This window comes from Nematostella vectensis, chromosome 3, assembly GCF_932526225.1.
Source record: "Nematostella vectensis chromosome 3, jaNemVect1.1, whole genome shotgun sequence".
In the NCBI taxonomy this organism is placed as follows: Eukaryota; Metazoa; Cnidaria; class Anthozoa; order Actiniaria; family Edwardsiidae; genus Nematostella; species Nematostella vectensis.
This window is the reverse complement of record NC_064036.1, coordinates 13,412,370-13,436,660: the sequence shown is the minus strand read 5'-3', so window position 1 is coordinate 13,436,660 and position 24,291 is coordinate 13,412,370. Positions and strand designations below refer to the sequence as shown.

General features: G+C 39.5%; 2 protein-coding genes across 5 annotated transcripts; both read left to right on the top strand.

The window, feature by feature from the left end:
- The first annotated feature begins 1,008 nt into the window (after positions 1-1,008).
- LOC5518721 lies at positions 1,009-9,346 on the top strand. Of its 3 annotated transcripts, XM_048725613.1 has the most exons (13): positions 1,009-1,149; positions 1,440-1,575; positions 1,667-1,795; positions 2,018-2,257; positions 5,218-5,372; positions 5,597-5,776; positions 6,246-6,462; positions 6,654-6,805; positions 7,193-7,291; positions 7,556-7,699; positions 8,237-8,483; positions 8,786-8,835; positions 9,114-9,346. In XM_048725613.1, exons 2-13 carry the CDS (start codon positions 1,440-1,442, stop codon positions 9,261-9,263), a joined length of 1,899 nt encoding a protein of 632 aa, XP_048581570.1. In that variant the 5' UTR covers positions 1,009-1,149; the 3' UTR covers positions 9,264-9,346. The 3 variants fall into 3 exon arrangements, with proteins under 3 accessions (XP_048581570.1, XP_048581571.1, XP_048581572.1); XM_048725614.1 differs by lacking the exons at positions 1,009-1,149; positions 1,440-1,575; positions 1,667-1,795; positions 2,018-2,257 and adding an exon at positions 2,647-2,747; XM_048725615.1 differs by lacking the exons at positions 1,009-1,149; positions 1,440-1,575; positions 1,667-1,795; positions 2,018-2,257 and adding an exon at positions 4,817-4,917.
- A 1,347-nt stretch (positions 9,347-10,693) lies between these two features.
- LOC116602196 lies at positions 10,694-24,282 on the top strand. Of its 2 annotated transcripts, none has more exons than XM_048725240.1 (13): positions 10,694-10,826; positions 11,441-11,573; positions 11,985-12,083; positions 17,893-18,129; positions 18,852-19,006; positions 19,239-19,424; positions 20,467-20,686; positions 21,107-21,258; positions 21,449-21,550; positions 22,265-22,405; positions 23,005-23,292; positions 23,470-23,648; positions 24,215-24,282. In XM_048725240.1, exons 2-12 carry the CDS (start codon positions 11,441-11,443, stop codon positions 23,644-23,646), a joined length of 1,890 nt encoding a protein of 629 aa, XP_048581197.1. In that variant the 5' UTR covers positions 10,694-10,826; the 3' UTR covers positions 23,647-23,648; positions 24,215-24,282. The 2 variants fall into 2 exon arrangements, with proteins under 2 accessions (XP_048581197.1, XP_048581198.1); XM_048725241.1 differs by having other exon boundaries at positions 10,730-10,831.
- Positions 24,283-24,291: the final 9 nt, after the last annotated feature.

Sequence of the window (24,291 nt, the reverse complement as noted above, 5' to 3'; positions counted from 1 at the left end):
TCTGACATTGCTGGACTTTCTTTAACACAATTAATTTAACAATTAATATACCATTTACCATTTGCACTAACAACTTTTTGTGAAATGGGTGTATACACGAACTCGATGGACGAGACTAATTGAACATATAGTTTGGGGTGAATATCCTAACACAGTGTGGGGATGTGTATCGGAACATAGCCCTTTCCATCCCACACAAACACACAAGACTAATCTGGACCAAAACATGAAATGAAAAGATTGAATTCCATTAATAAGATCCATGTTATTGCATTTGTGGGTTCCATATTATTACACAATTCCTTTTAGATTCGTTACATTTATTGGCAACTTCGTATGACAATTGTGTGTTTATTTCATTTGTGGGCTCTAGATTGAGACAAGATATTGATATCTTCCTATTGAAGTGGCGTATATGTTTAGTCTTAGCCCCTAGGCCTAGGATATGGACGTGAATGTATGTATGTAAAACTTCAAACAAGCTGTAGAAAAAAAACTACTTGGTCTGCGTAGGCGTGGTTGTATCAGGGAACTCAATAATCAACACAAGTTGAAATAATATGTTTCATGCCTCTGTAAAACCATAGGCAACAGACTAAGTGCTAACACTTTGTTTTAACAAACAAAACAATACAATACAATAATTTATTTAACGTTAATAACGTTGTGAGTGGTTTTCCAGTCTCCCGAGCTTATGATTTATACGCTACACGTAGAGACGTAAAACGTACCAAAACTTGGTGTTGATTTATTTCTATGGGAATTATAGGTTCTTGAATGATATGCCCGCGGCGTTAATTTATGTTTTTGGTTTTTGATTATAGAATTATTTTCCCACAAGTGACAGTACTAGTTTTCAAGAGTCGGTTCGTGTTCCATCTATTTTTAAAAAGTGATTCACTCAGTCGTCAGTAATGTTTAGAAAGAGGATTTTAATAAACCAACCAGAACAAAAGGTGCAGGTCCCTCCCTATTCACGCGAATACCTGCTACGCGCTTCGCAGATTTTTAATTTCGCTTTGAAAATTAGAATTAGTTAATGCATTCCTAAGGTTTGCGCTAATTCAAATCTAAGGTTCCTGGGAAGATAAATCACTGAGGTGTGAAAAAAAAACAAGGGTCGTCACCAAAAGCTGCGTAAGCAACGAGGCAAGTAACACCTTCTATCTTCAACTTTTTTGATAAAATCGGCTTTAAAGGCAAAGAGAAATAGTTCCTTGTTTCGAATAAGAGGATAACTTGTAATAGCAACAAAACATTGCTTACTTGTGAAATCAAGCAATTCCAAAGTAATATACACTTTATTCAGTGCGGCGATGCAAGTTGGTTAAGATAGGTGTTCAAGGAATACTTACGCACGTTTTCCGCCGAAAACAAAGAGCAACATTTAAACCACTTTTTAACCGTACGAGTACTGACAGTAAGTCTTTTTATCCCAGATGGTGAGCTTATCAACACGCATGGTCTTGGCTTTATGCCTTCTGGCGCTTTTAAACTCACTCAGCTTAGCGGATTTTTCAAGCTCGCTTGGTACACGCCGTTTACGATTAGTAAGAGGCGTGTCCAGTGAGCAAGGTAATTTCAATTTAGTATAACTGAAACGGATTGTTCTAATTGTCATTTAAGAAGGCATCAGTTGGTATCATATTATGATTTTTCCTTACAGATTCGTATAATAGATATGTTGATAATCAAGATAATGGCGATGATAATGACGATGTTGACGATGAAAACAGTGGAGATGTAGAATCTGAACTCGAACCGCTGACCGAAAAAACAGATTTATCTGCATCACGTAAGCAAATAACACGCAAATGAATATTCAAAAAGTAGATCCCCCTACTGAATACAGCCTCCTTCTTTACTGGATATGTTGAGAAGATTCTCTCGTAAAGGGTGCATGCGTGACGCGACGCGAACTAGGTAATAGATATTGAGAATTGTCCTTTTATAAGCTCTGCTTATCCGGACGTCGCAATCAAAAATAATTTATTTAATTCTTCCTCTGTTTTTGAAGGTTCATGGGCATCAGGCTTCATCAAAGTTATTCAGGTCCTCGGCAAGTATGGTGGTAAATTGAATAAGTTCACAACCCCGATAGGAACTGGAGCGGCGGTTAGTACTTCCGTTGCAAACCTAATGCACGGGTGCTGCAAGGGAAGCACCGACACCGAGTGTCAGTACCACTTCTGGTTTGAAAGCAACAGGACAAGAGTACTGGAGATGGTAGATGAAGCAGACAGGAAAGAACTTGAAGGTAATGTTCGAGGACAGCAAGACCATAGTAATTGGGATGATAGATGATGCAGACAGAAGGGAACTTGAAGGTTATGTTTGAGGCCAGCAAGACCATAGAAATTGAGATGGTAGATGAAGCAGACAGGAAAGAACTTGAAGGTAATGTTCGAGGCCAGCAAGACCACAGAAATTGAGATGAAAGATGATGCAGACAGAAAGGAACTTGAAGGTAATGTTCGAGGCCAGCAAGACCACAGAAATTGAGATGAAAGGTGATGCAGACAGAAAGGAACTTGAAGGTAAAGTTCGAGGCCAGCAAGACCATAGAAATTGAGGTGATAAATGAAGCAGACAGGAAGGAACTTGAAGGTAATGTTTGAGGACAGCAAGACCATAGTAATTGGGATGATAGATGATGCAGACAGAAGGGAACTTGAAGGTTATGTTTGAGGCCAGCAAGACCATAGAAATTGAGATGATAGATGAAGCAGACAGGAAAGAACTTGAAGGTAATGTTCGAGGACAGCAAGACCATAGTAATTGGGATGATAGATGATGCAGACAGAAGGGAACTTGAAGGTTATGTTTGAGGCCAGCAAGACCATAGAAATTGAGATGATAGATGAAGCAGACAGGAAGGAACTTGAAGGTAATGTTCGAGGACAGCAAGACCATAGTAATTGGGATGATAGATGATGCAGACAGAAGGGAACTTGAAGGTTATGTTTGAGGCCAGCAAGACCATAGAAATTGAGATGATAGATGAAGCAGACAGGAAGGAACTTGAAGGTAATGTTCGAGGCCAGCAAGACCACAGAAATTGAGATGAAAGATGATGCAGACAGAAAGGAACTTGAAGGTAAAGTTCGAGGCTAGCAAGACCACAGAAATTGAGATGATAGATGAAGCAGACAGGAAGGAACTTGAAGGTAATGTTCGAGGCCAGCAAGACCATAGAAATTGAGATGGTAGATGAAGCAGACAGGAGGGAACTTAAAGGTAATGTTCGAGACCAGCAAGACCATAGAAATTGAGGTGATAGATGAAGCAGACAGGAAGGAACTTGAAGGTAATGTTTGAGGATAGCAACACCATAGACATTGAGATGATAGATGATGCACACAGAAAGGAACTTGAAGGTAATGTTCGAGACCAGCAAGACCATAGAAATTGAGATGATAGATGAAGCAGACAGAAAGGAACTTGAAGGGAATGGTTGAGGCCAGCAAGACCATAGAAATTGAGGTGATAAATGAAGCAGACAGGAAGGAACTTGAAGGTAATGTTTGAGGACAGCAACACCATAGAAATTGAGATGATAGATGAAGCAGACAGGAAGGAACTTGAAGGTAATGTTCGAGGCCAGCAAGACCACAGAAATTGAGATGAAAGATGATGCAGACAGAAAGGAACTTGAAGGTAATGTTCGAGGCCAGCGAGATCATAGAAATTGAGATGATAGATGAAGCAGACAGAAAGGAACTTGAAGGTAATGTTTGAGGCCAGCAACACCATAGAAATTGAGATGGTAGATGAAGCAGACAGGAGGGAACTTAAAGGTAATGTTCGAGGCCAACAAGACCATAGAAATTGAGGTGATAGATGAAGCAGACAGGAAGGAACTTGAAGGTAATGTTTGAGGATAGCAACACCATAGAAATTGAGATGATAGATGATGCACACAGAAAGGAACTTAAAGGTAATGTTCGAGACCAGCAAGACCATAGAAATTGAGATGATAGATGAAGCAGACAGGAAGGAACTTGAAGGTAATGTTCGGGGCCAGCAAGACCACAGAAATTGAGATGAAAGATGAAGCAGACAGAAAGGAACTTGAAGGTAAAGTTCGAGGCCAGCAAGACCACAGAAATTGAGATGATAGATGAAGCAGACAGAAAGGATCTTGAAGGTAATGTTCGAGGCCAGCAAGACCACAGAAATTGAGATGAAAGATGATGCAGACAGAAAGGAACTTGAATGTAAAGTTCGAGGCCAGCAAGACCACAGAAATTGAGATGATAGATGAAGCAGACAGGAAGGATCTTGAAGGTAATGTTTGAGGCCAGCTAGACCATAGAAATTGAGATGATAGATGATGCAGACAGGAAGGAACTTGAAGATAATGTTCGAGGCAAGCAAGACCATAGAAATTGAGATGATAGATGATGCAGACAGAAAGGAACTTGAAGGTAATGTTTGAGGACAGCAAGACCATAGAAATTGAGATGATAGATGAAGCAGACAGGAAGGAACTTGAAGGTAATGTTCGAGGCCAGCAATACCATAGAAATTGAGATGATAGATGAAGCAAACAGAAAGGAACTTGAAGGTAATGTTCGAGGCCAGCAAGACCACAGAAATTGAGATGATAGATGAAGCAGACAGGAAGGAACTTGAAGGTAATGTTCGAGGCCAGCAAGACCATAGAAATTGAGGTGATAGATGAAGCAGACAGGAAGGAACTTGAAGGTAATGTTCGAGGCCAGCAAGACCATAGAAATTGAGGTGATAGATGAAGCAGACAGGAAGGAACTTGAAGGTAATGTTCGAGAACAGCAAGACCATAGAAATTGAGATGATAGATGAAGCAAACAGAAAGGAACTTGAAAGTAATGGTTGAGGCCAGCAAGACCATAGAAATTGAGGTGATAAATGAAGCAGACAGGAAGGAACTTGAAGGTAATGTTTGAGGACAGCAACACCATAGAAATTGAGATGATAGATGATGCAGACAGAAAGGAACTTGAAGGTAATGTTCGAGGCCAGCGAGATCATAGAAATTGAGATGATAGATGAAGCAGACAGAAAGGAACTTGAAGGTAATGTTTGAGGCCAGCAACACCATAGAAATTGAGATGATTGATGAAGCAGACAGGAAGGAACTTGAAGGTAATGTTCGAGGCCAGCAAGACCATAGAAATTTAGATGAAGAGATAGAAGGCTAGTCCAAAACAGTTTATATACTTATATGCTTTTTAGGCCAAAAACTCCAAGTGTATGTCGAAGCGGTGTTTTACAGATATAATGAGATTCTCGCCGAAATCAATGACATCAATGACGCCATGGATGGATTCTTGGACGCACTAGCGCCAAATCTCAACAAAACATTGACTGCAGCTACTGCTACTATTAAGGTATGCACGGGCATCTTGCTTGGGGTTACTAAGGGCCCCAGGTTTTAGTTCATTACACAGTACATCGGTCATTACAAAGTGCGTCGATTATATCGAATTGTGTTGGCAAACCTTTCCAAAAGGCCTAAAACAGTAACGCGTACTGTCACACGCGAGTGTTAAACGGTCGTTTCCCCTTATGCGCAAACACATCTATGATACTCTGACTTGTGAATGCTCTTCAGGGTGCTATCCAATCTGATAGCGAAGGAGAAACTAGCTACCTGCAGGTCGCCAAGCAATACGAGAAAATCATCCAGGAAACCGTCACCAAATCCTTCCCTGTGATGGAGCTGATGATCAGTGGAGGAGAGGACTTGTACAAGTTTGCCAAGAAGAGGAAAGCACTTGCTCTCACTTCTAATGTAAGTCAACTCCCAAAATGTGAAAATGTCCTTATAGGTTGAATACAAAAAGCTCAAATAGTCATGTGGTGAACCAGAAGAATGAATACAATAATACAATACACCAAAAACCGGTATTCGACTCTGCCTTATAAGTTGGGAAATTGTCGACAAAAACTCACGAAGAAGAGCAATAGCGAGGAACTGATAGTTATAAACTACCAGAACTCACATAAAAGATTAAAAGCAGCACACTGGTATGAAACTCCTTCTTGTCCAGTCGCGTATACAGGGGGTCCTTGGCGGCCAAAAAGTTGGTCATTTCTTATAAAGGAATCTTCAACTATTATGCTCTTTCCATATGATACCTATATCTATGCACGCAACCTCAACCAATCCTGGGTACGAGCCTGTTGTCTTCTTATATATACGGGAACTAAACTCACACAAACGACCACCACGATGTTGAACATCTGCCATCATTTTATAGGTCGAGAAGCTATCGGCCATCAAACTCAACCCCGGCTGGACTGGCACTTCGGAAAGAGCAAAGTATGAATTTGGTTACGCACAAGTCCCGAGGCTGGCCTTACGAGGGAGAATGGTGAACTTCCAGAGTCAGTTGAACCCAGATCTCGTGAAAGGACAGGCGTTTGCTAAGGGCGCTGGGGCGGCTGGTGGGGCCGCACTTGGTCTCTTTGGAACAGGTAGAGCCTGGTGACGAGGGGGGGGTATGTCTCCACATTTAACCCCCAGCTATATATCTATATATATATATATATATAATACTGTTATCATTAGAAGACGTTGTTCCTCTTAGCCGCGTAGGATATTCTATGCACTCGTCTTGGCTTGGCTGCCAACAAGCAATGGCTATAAATTTATTGACCGTTTTTAGGAATGAAAGTGTACGGGGTCATCAATTCGCATATGGAATGCCAAGAGAGGAAGGAAAAAGCCCGCGAGGCAATGCTGGAGATGTCAAAGTGCAAAAAAAAGTTCGAAGAAATTTTAAGGAACATCACAGCAGCCAAGGAAGTCGTACAAAAAGTAAGCATATTGTTGAAAATCACAGAATTCTGTTCGACCCTGCATGCGATACGCTGCTCTTCACCCTGGGTCCCAGAAACTAAATTTTCGCTTCACCAAGCACCCCTTGTTAGGTTAAAAAAGAAAAATCATTCTCAGTTTCCCTTTCCTTTTCTTGTATTTCCCCTCTCTTCGCTCAAAAAAGTCTCTAGAACCTTCGGTTTCCAAAGTGGAGCTCTTTGGTTGCGCTGCTTTATTTAAACACGCTGATCTTCTGGCTAGTTTAACGAGGTCCCCGCTTGTTGAAACCCTTGTGGACACACGTGCCTTTGTTAGCAAAATATTGACTGTACTAACATCATAGAAGAAACGATTGATGATTCACCAACCTTTTTCTATTTTTTCCAGGCCTTTGAAACAGTTTACTCTTATGTCACTTCTGACAAGTTTGCAATTGTTATGGATCAAACAAAGAAGATTTTAGAAAAGCTTAGCTCTCCTAAAATGGTGAGTAATGTCGGCAGTCTATCGCCCACTAATCAATGGCTTGGTATGTTCTGCGCGGCAAGTATTTCGTACGTGACGAATAAAATGTAGGCTGCTTGAATTATGTATGCGTCACAGTTTAATAAATGTGAGAAATGACAAATACTGTTACTCGGCTTCGCCTTTTTCACAGCCTTTAAGGAGCGGAATAAAGGAATTAGATTTGTGAAAGTTTGTGTCAGCGACTGATATCAATGTTGCTGCTTTGTTGCCAAATTCCCATAGGTCGATGTTGCTGGGAATATTGCTACGTTTAAAGATCAGATAACGGGAGCAAGAGATGACGAGAGGAAAGTGGAAATACTCCAGAAAGAGCTGCTCCGCAACCTGATGCGGGTGCCACTCACTATCCACTGCTACACCAACGAGGTAAAGCAACTACCCCATAAGAATTGATATCTGCCCCCCACCACACCCAAACACACCCACCCCCTTTCCCCCAAAAGAGTTTTACAACTTTTTACTGTTTATCATGCTTCAATGAATTATTATAATAGCGCGAGAAGCCACACCCTTTCCAACCCTAAGGTACAGACAGCTTTGAATCTACTGTGACTGGCCTTTGTTTCCTTTCTTGTGATTTAATCCTTAACATAGTACTTAAGTGATTATGCTTATTATACTAAAGCGGGCTTTAAGACATCTTGGAAAACCCTTTGCCCATAGCTGTTCCCTAAGGTGTATGTATGCACCTTCAACACAACGTTAATCGTCGTAACATTCGCCATAGTATCATACTTCATGACTTGCAATGGATCATTGTCTGCTGGACCCGCTGTATTTCGAACGGGCTAATAACCTTACAATAATGATAGAAATAAGTCGATTATTACACCTCACTACAGGAATATGGTATCTTTAAAACAGGGACTGAAATCAGGAGTCACTTCTCTTATTTTCTGTCAGGTGAGGTCGATCGCAACAGTATTGGAGGGATGCAGAAAGGGCAGAGCCTCTTTCGACCGTCTCTTCGACCAGGCGAAAAACCTCGAAGACCCGGATGGAGAATGCAGCGCCGAGATAGGGGAGAACTACATGGAGAAGTCAAGCATGAAGTTGACCATAGGCAAGCAAATGGCGAGGGAAGGGAAGCAAAAGATGTGCCAGATAAACAACGAGGATTACGTGAAAGCGGTGTGCACAATGTCAAAAGGTGTGATACAAATACACTAATAAAAATTATTGTTTTAACCTGACCGATTATTAATATAAGGCGTGGCCATTGGATACAGTAGTAAGGCGTAACAATGGCGTGACCAACAAAAAGTAAAATAAGGTCTGACTAATTGATAAAGTAATGTAAGGCTTGGCCAATTGATAAAGTAATAAGTAGAGTAATACATAAAGGCGCGACTATTGCGTGGCCTAACGACAACAAAGTAAAAAAGGACAATGGAATGAGTTGCCCTCCCAGCCCACATCTTCTTTTGTTTATGCAGTATATTTCTTTCACAGATGATGGAGATACAACAGCAAAGATTGCTCAAGATTTGAATATGTCGGAGGTAAATGATAACTTTTTTCATCGTCTCATCATCATCATCATCATCATCATCATCATCATCATCATCATCATCATCATCATCATCTCATTGTCATCATCATCATCATCATCATCATCATCATCATCACCATCATCATCCTCACCAACATCATCATCACCACCAACACCTCCACCCTCGTCATCATTATCATCATTGAGTTTTCCCATCTTGGAAATGCTACTGTATGCGCCTTGCTAATGTGTCCCTTTTTATAATAAGATGCTGAATTTTTTTTTCAGGATGTAGTGACTGCTATCATTGCGAATTGCAAGCCGACTGAACGTGAGATAAGAAAGATCTGTTTCTACAAAAAACGGAAATGGACCGATGACAAAATCGCAAAGAAATTTGGTTACGAGGCCGCAACCATATCCAAGGTGGAGTGTTGAGCATAGGCACCACCAAGCAGGAAAAGAGGATCGCTCGTGTCATGAAATGATCAAATAAAAGTATCCGTTAAATTCACCTTAAATTACAGTCGTTTATCTTGACTTTTCAATGAAATTCCATCAATTTCCCACCCCTTCCCCGGCGTAAAGTGTTTTGTTGTGATATACTGGAACAATTGGATTTTGCCTAGTTCTTGGGTAGATGAACTTGATTACTCAAATGTCAGGCCCAGGCCCGTTCCCAGGGGGGGGAGTGCTGGGGGTGCGTTTGCCCTCCTCTTCCCTCCCCCCCCCCCCCCCCCCCCCACACACACACACACAGACACACACAGAACGGCGGGGAGTCCACTACTGGTTCGCAATAGACGTGCTATTTGTAAACAAAATTATAAAGCATAAGTGATTTAGATTTAAAAACAAGCATTCTCCGGTATGGCAAAAATCTATTCAAACATTTTGTAGCCAAAACCGATAATAAGCCGTCCCGTGGAGATACTGCAAAGGCATAAAAAATTCTTATCAAAAAACTCACGATCCACCAATCCCCTCGAAAAAATTAGATCCACTTTTTTAGCACCCCCCCCCCCCCCCCCCTCCGAAAAAAAATCCTGGGTACGGGCCTGAATGTGCATTAGAGGAATTTAAACAGTTTAACAGTTTAAGCAATCAACAGAATTTTACCCTCTCAGTCGTAATAAAGCCTAATCGTTGAATGGTTCACACACAAATTGACAATGCAAAGCTAGGCTCCCGTAGCTGGGGTTTTGAGCGGGGGGTTCGCGTACCCATTTGAAGGACTCGCAGTGGGACTTAATATTTCTCAATTAGAGCAGACCTTCCCGTTGAACCATTCCCCTCCCGCTAGCTACTGCCTGCAAAACGATGAGATTGTAAAAATTAAACCGATGAAAATAGTGCACAGGAAGAAAGCAAGACATTCGGAAAATCTCAAACATTGACCGACGCAATATTACTGCACAAACCCTGGAACATGGTCTGGATCATGATCAAGAAAGGGGCCATATTTTTCACTTTATTAATAACCTACCCTTCTGATATGTCTTCATGTCTTTTTGTTAGTTGTTATTGTGGCACAAAAGAAGACCTTTTTCTCTTATAAGGGGGATGCGACCGCACCGGTGGCATAATACTTTCAGACTTTGAGATCCCAGGCTATGGTGGGAGCTTGAAAAAAAAAACGTAACCTTCGCCGTATACGAAATGATCGCGGTGTTCGTTCGTTTTAGTACACATAAACGGTTTGGACTCATTAATTAGTTTGCCACAAGTGATAGTGCAAGTATTTCGTTCCCATCAATTCTTAAATTCTAATTACCCCAATCTCCCGTTACGTTTACTTAGAAGAATTTAATAAACCACGCGAAACACAGAACGCATTCGTTGCCACCCGATTCATAAAGGAACCTGCTACGCGCTTCACAGAATTCCAATCTAACCAAGTAAGGGATTCCTAGTATTTGCGCTAATGTGGAACTGAGGCTGTTTATGATTTGATCGTGGCCTACCTGAAAAACTTAGCACTCTTCGCCTTCACGCAGCACGGTAAGGTAACAAATCGGAGCCCATGAGATATTCCTCTTTGCCTAATATGGTATAAACATGTTTTTTTTGTAGTGTTAGACTCTTTTTAAGCTCTAGGAATTTGAGAAACTTTTTGTCGGGGGTTTCACTTTTTTTGGCAACATCGTTCTCTGGGAGTCGTGGAAAAAGTTTAGTGGCGTAGGTTTTCTTGCTTCAAGCCTAAACTGCTATACTCTTTTTAACCTTGTCTGTTGGGGCAATACTTCTACCGCGTTTAACTTTAGAAACAGGTTCACTCTGGAGCTTTTTAAAACTTTGCATGGCTAACATATTGTTAACGTAAGATAACAAAGTGTTATAAAACTATATTTCATAGAGCAATATAACGCTTATCAAAAGTGGTAGCTAGAAAATTTGCCCGGAGGTTAGCATCATGGCAGCCATTTTATTTGCGGGGTAAACGCCCTTACAGGCCCGTAGCCATTGGGGTGAAAATTCCAGCTCAAGGTACCTGCCCCTCCCTAAATCCTACGGGGCCTCATTACCAAGATATAAACATCAAAACTGAAATATGATCGAAAATGTTTCACGAGTGTGCGCGCACATATCTGAAGGTGAATGATTTTATCTCACAGATGACGAAGATGCTATGTCACTTTGCAGCGATCCTGAGCCTTACTCTGTTTCTGCAACAATTAGAGTCTGCGTCTGCTGTTGCTTTGCGTCAGCCAAAAACCGAAGAATTCAGTGTGATCCTCAAAACTTGGGGTAATTGATATGCGACCTCCCTTAAGCTAATCACCCCTTCCTCCTAGACCCCCCCCTCCCTCCTAGCAGGAAAAAAAAGAGTCTCCTCTTTTCCAAGTATTTTTCAATCTTGGACTTTTATGATTCCAAGTAACCAGGATTAGCTATATAGGAGGTGTCTAACAAATCTTTTTGTACTTAGTTGTGGATACAATTGCGATGTTCTGTGAAGATTCCTCCCCATTTTTGGATGTGTTTCGTTCTTCTTACTAGGGTATCTAACCCTTTGTAAGCACTTTTAATTTCTACCGAAGCCATCACAAGAGGCTGCTAGGAGATCAATGCCGATATATCATAGAGCTCTTCTTTCGTTTGTTTAAGTGGACATTTATGAGGAGAGATATGATGTCTAAGTTTTTTTGTTTCCTGCAGATAATTTTCATGACGATGACGTCGAGGATGATGGTTTCGAAAATGATGTTAATCATGAGTTACGGGTACAACCGGAAAAGACTGAAACCTCTTCCAGACGTAAGTAATTTGCATCATTATTAATTATTATCATCATCATCGCAAATATCCTGATCATTATTATGAAATAATTATCGCTATCATCATCTTTATCATCATTATCATCATAAATACTACTACTATCATCATTCTTATAATCACCACCACCACTATCATAATCATCGCCATCATAATCACTACCACCACTATCATAATCATCGCCATTATAATCACCACCACTACTATCATAATCATCGCCATTATAATCACCACCACCACTATCATAATCATCGCCATCATAATCACCACCACCACTACTATCATAATCATCGCCATTATAATCACCACCACTATCATTATCATCGCCATTATAACCACCACCACTATCATAATCATCGCCATTATAACCACCACCACTATCGTTAACATATCATCATTATCATCAACACCACTATCATAATCATCGCCATTATAATCACCACCACCAATATCGTTAACATATTATCATTATCATCAACACCACTATCATAATCATCGCCATTATAATTACCACCACCACTATCATCAACACCACTATCATAATCATCTTAAGCCCTATCTATAAGAACTCGGGGGGGAAACCTGGGTTTTATTCACGGGATTTTAAACTGTTCAACAAATTTGTTGTAAGTTGCACATGTACCGCTTGAAACCGTTGGTTTAAAAAAGCGTTCATATATCCCCCCTGCTCCTACCCTTCCGCTGCCCCTGTTAACTTCATTAATAGCGGAGCCAGCGCTGAGCCATAGCTATAGAAATTGGTTATAAACTAGGCGACTCAAAATTTGTGGTCAATGACGTCATGTCACGCTGTCAGCTGGCTGTACCACTCACGTAACCAGCTCATGCGACCAGGCCAGCTGGTCGCATGAGCTGGTCTAGCTCAGGTAAGAACGATCTTGATGACTCATGTATACACAGTTGTGTTGGTAAAACTATGTATCGCTTATTTTTAAATTGAGAATTCATTTGCTATTTATTGGCAAATGTGTGAGGAAAAACAAAAAGCATTTCGCAATCATCCTTGCAAAGTCTTTCTCTTTTCTTTATCTCCTGTTTATGCTGTTTTTGTCCCAAATTTTATGTTAAATACACAAAAACGTAAAAATGTCTCTCTTTCTATACAATACAATACAATACAATACAATACAATACAATACAATACAATACAATACAATACAATACAATACAATACAATACAATACAATACAATACAATACAATACAATACAATACAATACCATATATTTTATTTGTACCACAAGATGAAATTACAATACAAAACTAAATACTTTAATACAAATCGGGTACTGGCTGTCTAGAAATAACTTACGAGATGCTGTCGTCAGAGGAGGCACAAGTATAAAAAACAGCAAAAAATAGACAAGCAAACACGAAAAGAAAAGGAAAAGAATGTATGAATAAACTTAGATAAGAACAGTACATACAGAGCGAAAATTATACATACATGAAAATATACATGGCAAAAACGTCTCAGATCTAGTAAGAGATTATGAAATTTCTTTTTATAGTTTTTTTAAATCGGTTAAAGGGTAGCTGCTTAGCTGGGTAGTCGATTTTATTCCATGTTATAACTCCTTGGAAGCGAATATTGAACTTGCCATAGTTTGTACGAACTGATGGAAGACAGTAGGATGAGCTCGAGGCTAGCCTGGTTTCATACGTGTACCTTGAGCTGATAGGTGTGAAGAAATTATTAAATGGAGTAGTTAATAATTTTGAGTAAAATTTGAACATGAATTGACAGTTGAGATATGATATAATATCTTGGAATTTAAGGATTTGTAATTTTTTAAATAGTGGAGAGGTATGCTCAGTAAACGAGGAAAAAGTAATAAGACGGATTGCTCTTTTTTGTAGTCTAAATAAAGGCATTGTTGTGGTTCGGTAAGTGTTTCCCCATATTATAGCACCATAGGTCAAAAATGGGTAAATGAGGGCGTAGAGTAATTGAGTTAGAATTGTGGAGGTAACATAATGACGTAGCTTTGCTATTATACCTACCCCCCTGGAGATTTTCTTACAAGTTTGGTTAACATGCTCCTTCCAGTTAAGGTGAGAATCTATTATAATTCCAAGATATTTGATACTATCTTTTTGTTTGATTACCTTATTTTGTAACCTTAAGGATATTGATCTATTTAACTTCTTTTGAGTAAGATGAAATATGACAAAATTAGTTTTGTCAATGTTCAGTGAAAAAGTTTATTTGCACAAAGCCATATATGGACTTTGGTTAATTCAGAATTCACAATGCTTTCTAAATGTTCGAGTTTTGGGTCAGTAAGAAACAGATTTGCGTCATCTGCTAACATATGAAAATCGAATAGTTTGGAGCAATTATGAAAGTCATTTATATACAGAAGGAAAAAAAGTGGACCAAGTACAGACCTCTCCGGTACACCAGTACACCACAGGTGACAGAAGCAAGGATGAGGAATTTCCTATGGAAACAAATTGTTTCCTGTTTGACAAGAAACAAACCAGTCATATGCAATTCCACGAATACCATATGAGTAAAGTTTAGCTAATATCATGATCAACCGTGTCAAAAGCCTTGCTAAGGTCGAGAAAGATTCCACAAGAGAACTGGCCGTCTTCAATTGCCTTTTGTATTTTGTCAGTTATCAGGATAAGAGCATGCTCAGTTGAATGGTTGGCACGGAACCCAAACTGGTTATCATGTGATATGCTGAACTTCATAAGATATGTCACAAGTCTATTATACATAAGTCTTTCTAGGATTTGGTTAAAAATGGATAAAAGTGATATCGGCCTATAATTTGATAGTGTTTGGTGTGAACCTGACTTATGAATTGGTATGACACGTGCTATTTTGAATGAATCAGGGACTGTTCCCAAGGCAAAGGAGGCATTGTATAATATCTCCAGGGGCCTAGAAATAACAGCATACAGTACCTTGAGCAATGATATTGGGATACTGGATTGACCACAAGCCTTTCCTGATTTCAAATTTAAAATAATGTCTTGTATTTCTTCTCTAGTTGTAAGATTGAGATAGAAGCTGTTACTGATTGGAGTGGGATGGTAGTCTAAAAACGATGAATTTACTTTTGGAATAGCTAGATTAATTTTCCTTCCCACATTAGAAAAAAAATATTAAATTCATTGGCTATCTCATTACTGTCTATCAAAACCTTATTTTTAGAAGTAATTTTTTTTTTATGGTACCGAGGAGGCCTTTGGATTGAGTGTTACAATTTCCCTAATACCTTTCCATAAGTGTTTAACATTTGATAAATTACTTGAGAAATAATTTTCATATTTCTTTTTGCTTATATTCATTTAATGATTAAACTTATTTCTGTAAACTCTATACCTAACAAAAATACACTGATCCCTTGTCCTAATAAATTGCCTATATAATCGATTTTTATAATTTATTGAAGATTTAAGACCTAATGAAATCCAGGGTTTCATTTTAAACTTAATTTCTTTTCTTGACACCTTTCTGGTACATGACAATCAATGATCTCATTGGATTTTCTAAGAAAGCTGGGAAATATGTCGTTAATATTATGTAATTCATTAAATTGGGAGGACCAGTCTACTCTCTGGAAATCTGAAATTAAAGATTCAGAATTGAGCCCTGAGTAATCTCTCTTGAAAATGTTCTTCCCAGCAGTGTGGTGGCGGATCGCTGCCGTTCGATTTCTTTATTTTCTTGGAGGAAAAATCACATTTTTTTTTTCATTCAAAAGCAAAATAAATTGTAAAATAAAAATAATTTAAAAGCGAAATCGATGTGAGACATCAATTCCCGCCAAGGCAGCAATTTTACAGACAATCTCCGAAGTGTTCTCTGTCGGAGTAGCCGGGACGCCTCGAAATTCGAGACATTCCCGGCGACTGTACTGTTCTTGTTCGTTAAATAATCCTTCGTTGTCTTTAAGCGATTTCTTTACTGAGTTAATTTCAATTCTCAGTGTTTGGTTGACTGCTTTTAGTTCTTTGATCTTACTTTCTTGGTCCGCTACTTGTTTTAGTAGGACGTCATATTTCTCGGCCAGGAAATCCAGAGATTTCTTTAGTGGCTCGAGCTTTTCGTCAAGAATTTGGAACCTCCCTTGTAAGATGTTATTTGCCATTGTTACAAGTGAAATCGATGAAACACAAGGATAAATACTAATAACGAACAAAAAGACAAGCTCATATAAAGCCAATATTGATCTCTTTGTTTCTGTTCGGTAAGGATACTAATCTAATAATTTGTTTTCCTCTATGTTTGTTCTCATGTTTAAAAAAAATTGAAATAACAACTGATTCAGGTGAACTGTTAATATCCAAATATCCAAAAGCCATGATGTGAGACTGTATGAAGACATGGATGATGAGCAGCATATTTTAGCAAAATATTTAGCTTTCCTTTCTTCCCTTTAAAATTTGTTTTTCGTTTTCAATCAATCTGCATTTTTCCCCTGGGAATAATATTTTTGATGTATGGTTGATATTGCCATTAAATTTTAGCAATTAAAATCACCAAAACTGTGATTTTTTTTTCCTTTTTAAGGGGGGGGGGGGGGGGGGGTTGTCCCAAGTGCTCTGCTCTTTTCATTCTTTTGTGTGATTCAAGCTACTTATGAGTACCAATAATTTGATTCGCTATTTAGCATCCTTTGTGCATTTAAGATATTATAAAATATATACATTCAAGTTTATTCAGAACCTACATTTCTGCGTCTTTGCCATATCTGCTATTGGGTAAAATTGCTTTTTATCATACCCATTTACCCAACGAGACTCCCATTAAAACAGAAAGGGATGATAAATCTCAACCCTAAGGGATAACACTTTGGTTGTGGTCAGTAAGTCCTACCCCCATAAGGTAGCACATTAGGTGTGGTCAAGCAATTTCTTTCTCTGAGAATTTTGAACACTCCCTAAGGAAAAGCAGTTAGCATTATTTCATACCCTTAAGATAGGACAAACAACCACATTCGACTATTTTAGGAGAAGCCCTCCCCCTCCTTAATGGATGCTGTCAAATGGGATTTCTCTTTTCTTATCTATGCTAACTTTGTCTGGGGTCTTAACTTGCCGCAAACATCTGCTGAAGTCTCTTGATCTTCAAAGCTGTACTTGATTATAGAAATGAAAAATAGGAAATATCTGTTCAGTATCAGTTGTCTATCAAATGAAGCTACACAGAGCACTGTTAATAAATAAAACTAAAATATCAGCAATATTTTTTTGTTAAGCTGCAAAAGAAGTGGTGATTGGGAGGAGGTCCAGCATTTCAATACGGTGGGAGAAATAGCTGAGATAAAATAAAATCCAGCTTGGACCGTGCATTTTAAACAAGTTACATGAAAAAAGTGGGTGGGTGGGGGGGGGGGGGGGGGTTAAGCATACAGCACTTTAGTCTTTTTACAGTATATGGACTGAGGTGAATGTTTATATTATGGATCCCTTTCTTATTCTCAAACGAAATTCTAGTCTAGAAGCTCTATTCTTCAGGGGGTCATACCCCTAAACTGCCCAAAGGTTCCCAATATGGAAATTGGGTAATAAAGCTGGCTCCGCTTTTAGGCAGTGCCTAAATCTATATATTATGATAACCATCACCACTATCAACAACACAATCACCATCATGTGACTGAGGGACTATTTATCAAAAGCATCCTCATTCTCACCCAAAGCATGGATATCTTATTTTCATAGGCAATTTGCGTTTTTTAATTATTTTTTAGTAATTATCCTAGTGTTCTTACAAATACCATTCCTGAAGTGTATCATTCATGTTTGTTTAGGAGGCATTTTCACATCAGGATTTGTTAAAGTGTTTGGGAAAGTTGGAAAATACTATAGTAAAGCGTCTCCGTGGATAACCCCCACTGCTGCGACCTTGAGTCTCATGAACTCGGTCTATCGGGCATTCCGTGGATGTTGCGATACTACGAGAGGATGTGAATACCGCGATCAGTTCTTAGCGAAAAAAGAACACCTAGGAGTGCTTAGTAAACAAGCTGATGCCTTGGAGCTGAGAGGTAAAATCAGTTGACTGTTGATATATACTATGCCTACTTTAGAAAAATTATGACAATTTTGTGCCATTTTTTCATTCTTAAAACAATATTAAATAAAAAGGTTCAATATCATATTTATTTAACTACTTCTTTACTACTGCTACTACTATTACTACTACTGCTGCTGTTGTTGTTGTTGTGTTGTTATTATTATTATTATTATTGTTATTATCGTTTATTTTCAATTTTATTTTTATTACAATGTTACAAGGATTGATATTGATAATTTACGTTTGTACTGTTATTTTTCCATTACATGTCATTTTTCCATTACTCACTTTTGAATAACATCACATTATATCTTGGGTGCACAAAAAAAAAACGATAATTCAAAACCCAACCACAATAACGCATCAACCAGAGTTATGTAATTGCTAACATGATCAGATCCCATTTGTTTTCAAATGGATTGGTAATTTACCTTATTAGTTTGGCTGCTTGTCGCTCTACTTTCTCCGTAAATACGAGGAACTGCTTAAAAAAATAGCGCAATGTGTGCTTCTCATCTTTTAAAAATAAATAATGTACATAAGAGACACAAAGTTGATTGCAGAGTTGCCATCATCATCATTTGCTCTGCGCTCTGCTCCTTTATTCAAATAACTCAACATGATACCAAGAGAATATGATCATATCCTGTTCATGGTATAATACCAATTGGTTATTACGGATCACTTTTTCAGCAAGCAATCTACAGGATGAGGTTTTGGGCAATGCCAGGAAATACGAGGAAATCTACAACAAGATCAACGACATCAACAATGTACTGGATGTGTACATCTCATCTCTTAATCCGGACATCAACGCCGATCTTAAAACCGCAGACGGCAAAATTCTGGTAAACTATATAATTCGTTTATAAACGTTTTAGCAAAGTAAATGCTTTCTAATTCAACGAATCAAATCCACTTACCGTTGCCTCTATTTTAAGCTGCCCCTATTCCTGTCCCAATTTTTAAGCAAAATTATTTCTTCGAAAAATAAAGATATTAACAATCTTTAGTATTCTACTCTTCTCCAGTTAATAGACTAATCCATACTGAAGAGAAAATATCCTTCTTTTTCGACAGCAAGCAATCAAGCAAAAGAACAGAACTGAGAATGAGATGGATTACCTCCAAGTCCACGATATGTATGAGTCCGCCCTGGAGACTGGGTTCAACGTCGGCTTTCCTCTGATGGGCTTGCTGTTAAGCGGCGGCAAAGGCGTATACAACTACGCCAAAAACAAAAAGGCTTTTGAAAGTGCAAACAAGGTAATCGATGCTTTTCAGAGCAGCGCGCCTGGCGTTGCCACTTCGATAGTTTGGTGAGCCAATCAGGATACGAGAAACGTTTTGACACACGAGCTTCACTTGCTAACCAGCGTGGCAAAGAAATATTTCAGAACATGAGAACCTCTCCTAATTGTGATTATTGCGTTAGTTAAAACAGTCAATCTCGTATGCTAATTGGCTAACGATCTTAAAGCCGCATTGTCACCAGTTTACTTCCGGTCGATTACGTTACAATCTCCGATGATTTTTAACGGAAAACGCGAAAAATATTTCAAAATATTGAAAGCAGTGCGTATATTGCAAGTTTCTTCGAGGATGTGATTGATAATTTAGAGCGGATGGCATGTAAAATATCTCGGATTCTAATAGATTCTTTTGTCTTTAACGGTCGAGGTTTCCGTCGGACCTTCGGAAGTGAACTGGTGACAATGCGCTTTAAAACCTTCCCCTAGTGGCCAAAGTAGCGCTAGCGCGTATCATTCATAACGCTATTAGGGACCTTAAACAAGGACAACGGCGACGGCTAGGACAACACGATCGAAAAAGATGTGTTTTCGCGCGTGGCGATCATAATAATTTAATTGCAATGGAATTAGCGAAACATTATAGTCAGAGATAGATAAAAATACTGATAAATATAACTGAGGACATTACTTCTACAGTAGCGAACGTGGTTAGAGGAGTTTACAGAGCAAACGTCCGCGTCCTCAATTGACCGTGATGGAGTTTTCGCACCGTGGTTTTACGGAAAGCGGCAAAATGTATCCGACAGAGCTCATTTTCACGTGCTGATATTGACTTCTGAATCAAATTCCATTGTTTTCTGCCGTCGACGTCCGCGCTGCCGTCGTCGTCGCTATTATAGAATCACCGCGCGTTACACTAAATCAAATACACTATTATAGAATCAAGGATTTTAACTCTCCCCATGTCCGGCGCCCATTTGAGGGCGGGGCCTACACGAGTATATTAACGTAATCAGTTTAAGTCTGTGTAAAAGTCTTTTATTCAAATTTTACAGCTCCAAAGAAAAAACGCATTCAAAGTTAAAGCACCAAGGACGCCAACTAATATAAAGGCAGCAATGGTGAGATTTGGATACGCGCAAGCACCAAAACAACTCCAACAGACGAAATTTACACGATTCAAAGATTCCATGAATGTCAAGTTTGGCAAAGCTCTCAAGTTTACGGGAAAGCTTTGGAACGTCGGAAGCGAAGTAGCGAACATAGCTGGGGCAGGTAATTGACTGTAGCCAGGTAGCAAACAAAGCCTGCAGGTGAGCTAAATTGATTGAACCCCATTCCGAGGCTATTCATTTGGGTGATCAGACAACAGAAAAGTCTTCTAGGTAGATCTCGCTATATAAGAGCTGTATTTTCATTTCTCACATTTTTTCTTGTTTTTAGAATTCACTCATTTTTATCAGCAACAACTTTTGCTACGTTTTATGTTTCTTTACTCCTATGCGCAATCATCTATGATCACCCAACTGTTTTGTCACTGTTTTGATCACCCAACGCCCCCTTGGGCCCAATCTTGAGAGTTGGGAGTTACCCCCTTACTTGTTGGGGTGCTCCAAGGCCACGGCCCGTTTAAAGGGCGCTCTGTGTATCTATCTAATCTAAGTGTTTTTTCTTCTTTTACTTTGTTATCGATAGCAATGATGTTCTACCAGATAATCAATACCGAAATGGTCTGTCGAAAAAGGGCAGAAGAAGCGAAAAAAGCGTTGGATGAAATCACGAAGGCAGAGGTTTTGCTCAACGAGACTATAAGCAATATCACAAAGGCCGAGACTGAGATAACTGAAGTAAGCTTTTTTTTCTGGAATAACACAATTTGCAGAAAATATATTCGAACCGCAATGTAACAAAAACAAGGAAGATTCTCTCGGTAGCCTGTTAAGTGGTTTGGTTTGAACATGAGAGAGTTACGTTAAGACTGTCGTGAGATGGTAGTGAGCAAATGTATGCTAACAACCCATCATTGTTCATTGATAGACGTTTAATTCCGTGTACGGTCTCCTATCTGCTGAAAACGTGACAATAGTGCTGAGCAAAATGAAAGAGATGCTGGAGACCGACTCTTCGAACTCTCAGATGGTGAGTGATTGATATCAGTAGCGGAGAGGGTTTAACCCCCCCCCCCCCCCCCTTTGGGCTCCCAGAAATCCATGTAACAAATAAAAATTACCCCCTCTCCCCTTTGTCACTGAGCCAACCCCCCCCCCCCCTTTAGCAAAAAGCTACATCAGCCCCTGGATAAAGTAGAAACACGTTAGTTGATGATGTGGTTGATGTCGATGATGATGACGCTATGACCAAAAAAAAAAAAAACGTGTGGCAAATGGTGATTTCCATCAATACCTGGTCGCCATAATGGTCAATAATAATGGTCATAATAATGGTCACCATTTGCCACATGTTTTTAGATGCTTCTAAATTAGCATCATTATGGTTAATTCTGGTAATGATAGTGTATGGGCGTTTGAAGTTGGTAAATGATGATGAAGAGAATAATGACAGTGATTCATTTATCACCAAGATAAAATAAATGATTACGATGATAATGATAAAAAGGATATCATTGAGTATTGATGTTGATGATGATGGATGTGGTGGTGATGATGATGATGATGATGGTGGTTGTGGTGGTGGTGATGATGGTGGTGTATGTGGTGGTTATAATGATGGTGTGATTGTGGTGGTGGAGATGATGATGATGATGATGATGACGGATAGTACGTGGTAACTATAAAGGTAGCATCGACGGCGACATGGCACGGAGACGAATAACTCCATCAAATTGTGTTGCAGACCGAGGTTGCCATTGGTATCCAAAGATACATCAACGAGATCAAGCTGAAGCCCAAACCTGAAGTGTTGTATGGGATAGAGGAAAGGCTAATCGAGAACCTTTTCAAAATCCCATTCACCCTCAGATGCTACACCACAAAGGTACGAGCAGGGCCGTAGCGGGGGTGGGGCACTGGGGACACGTGCCCCACCCCCCTCAATATTTTAAAAAATTAAAAGGGGATGACCAGTAGGGGCGTGGCTGTGCCCTCAACATATTTTTGATGTTTCTGTATCGTGCCCCTCCAGATATTTTAAGGCCTGCTAGGCACTGGACGAGTGAATTATAATAACATAGGGGTAAATAGCGGTGAAAACGAGGAAGGCTTGAAAAATCTTTGTCAGCCGCCATTTAGTTCAAGACAACCTAGTAAATTCGAAGTGCGAGAAAGCATGAGTTTCCATCGGGTTTTTTCCATCGATTTGGAAGCTATAGTGAAATTGATTGAATTTTGTAAATGACGTAAAATTGGTTTAGTTGGTTATCTTGATTTCAAAGGACTCTTTAATAACCGACTCCAATCTAGCCTCGCCCCCAGCCTTCTCCGAGGCTAGATTGGAGTCGGTTATTAAACAGTCCTTTGAAATCAAGATAACCAACTAAACCTTCAGAAAGAGCTTACCGAGGGTAGGCTGGGGACGAGGTATTTTTTTTTTTGCTTACTAATTTGTGCGCGCAACCTACCAATTTTTTACTTTAGGTGAAGATCATAAGGTACGTCCTTCAAGGTTGCTTGGCGGGTTCTGAAACAGTAGAGAACTTGTACAAAGAAGGCACGACAAGGGAAGACGGAAATGGGAATTGTGTCACAAAACTTGGCGCCAATTACATTGATATCCAGCTCCTGAAGCAAGAAGTCGAGGCGAAAATGGTTGAAAAAAACAAGGAAAGACTCTGTTTGGCAAACAACGTGGCTAGAGGAAGTCGTGCATGCCAAATTAAATTCAAGGGTGCCTCTGGAGTTGCTACAGACTTGGATGTATCGCAGGTGATTTGGATTGTAGTATGCAAAAACACCAAAGTGTTTGTCATCTTGAACCAGATCAATGAATATGATAAACCGAAAACTTATTCAGAAGAGCTGATGACTACAAGCGTTTGTTGTACTACAAGTATTCAAAACGTGAACGACATACTCACACGATGTTATTTGACTTCCATTTAGGAAGTTGCCAAGGTCTATCTCTCGAAGTGCCCCAAGGGAAATATCGGAATGACAAAAAAAGACAAAGCTGAAGCATGTGAATTTAAGGCAGAGGATGCCAGCCTTAATGAAATTGTGAGCATCTTTGGTGGCAAGTACGACAAGGCCACAGTACAACAAGCTCTAAGGGAGTGCTAACGGTAAAATGTCAAATGTTTAAATTCTATCGAATTTTCAGCTTTGACTTGCTTTGCGCAAACAGTGCCAGCCAAGCTTGTAGCAAGCCAGAGATGTGGTTGCGCAATTAAAGAAACCATATGAGTAATATATCCATATTCGTATATACATAATATATGGTGCTCCTTCAGCAGGAGGTGGGGGGAGAGGGGGGGAGGGGGTTACTTGGGGGAACCAACCATATTGGTACGGCGGTTGCCTGGACGCTTCCATAACTCGACCAAGTTCTAACTACGTTATCTCGTAAACTCATTATTCCAAATGCAAGAAGGCGGATAAGCATATCACAAGCTCTGTTATTTATCGTAGTGCCGGACCCAAGCTCCCATAATCTCTGACCCACAAGTTGGCCGTGGCAACGCCAGACGTGCATTTAGAGTTGGACACAGGGAGCGTGGGCATATCCCTCAGATGCCAAAAGGCGCTTTTTCCTAGGAGCTATTGTGTAATTTATGTACTCCACTCACTACCCTTCACACCCCCAGTTTTATAATACATAAATAAAATATCTGCTATCCCTTTCTTCCAGGTTGCCGTGTCACAAAACTGGATGCAAAGAAGTCCCATAAAGATTAAAATAAATCTATTGGCATCAAATAAACAGTG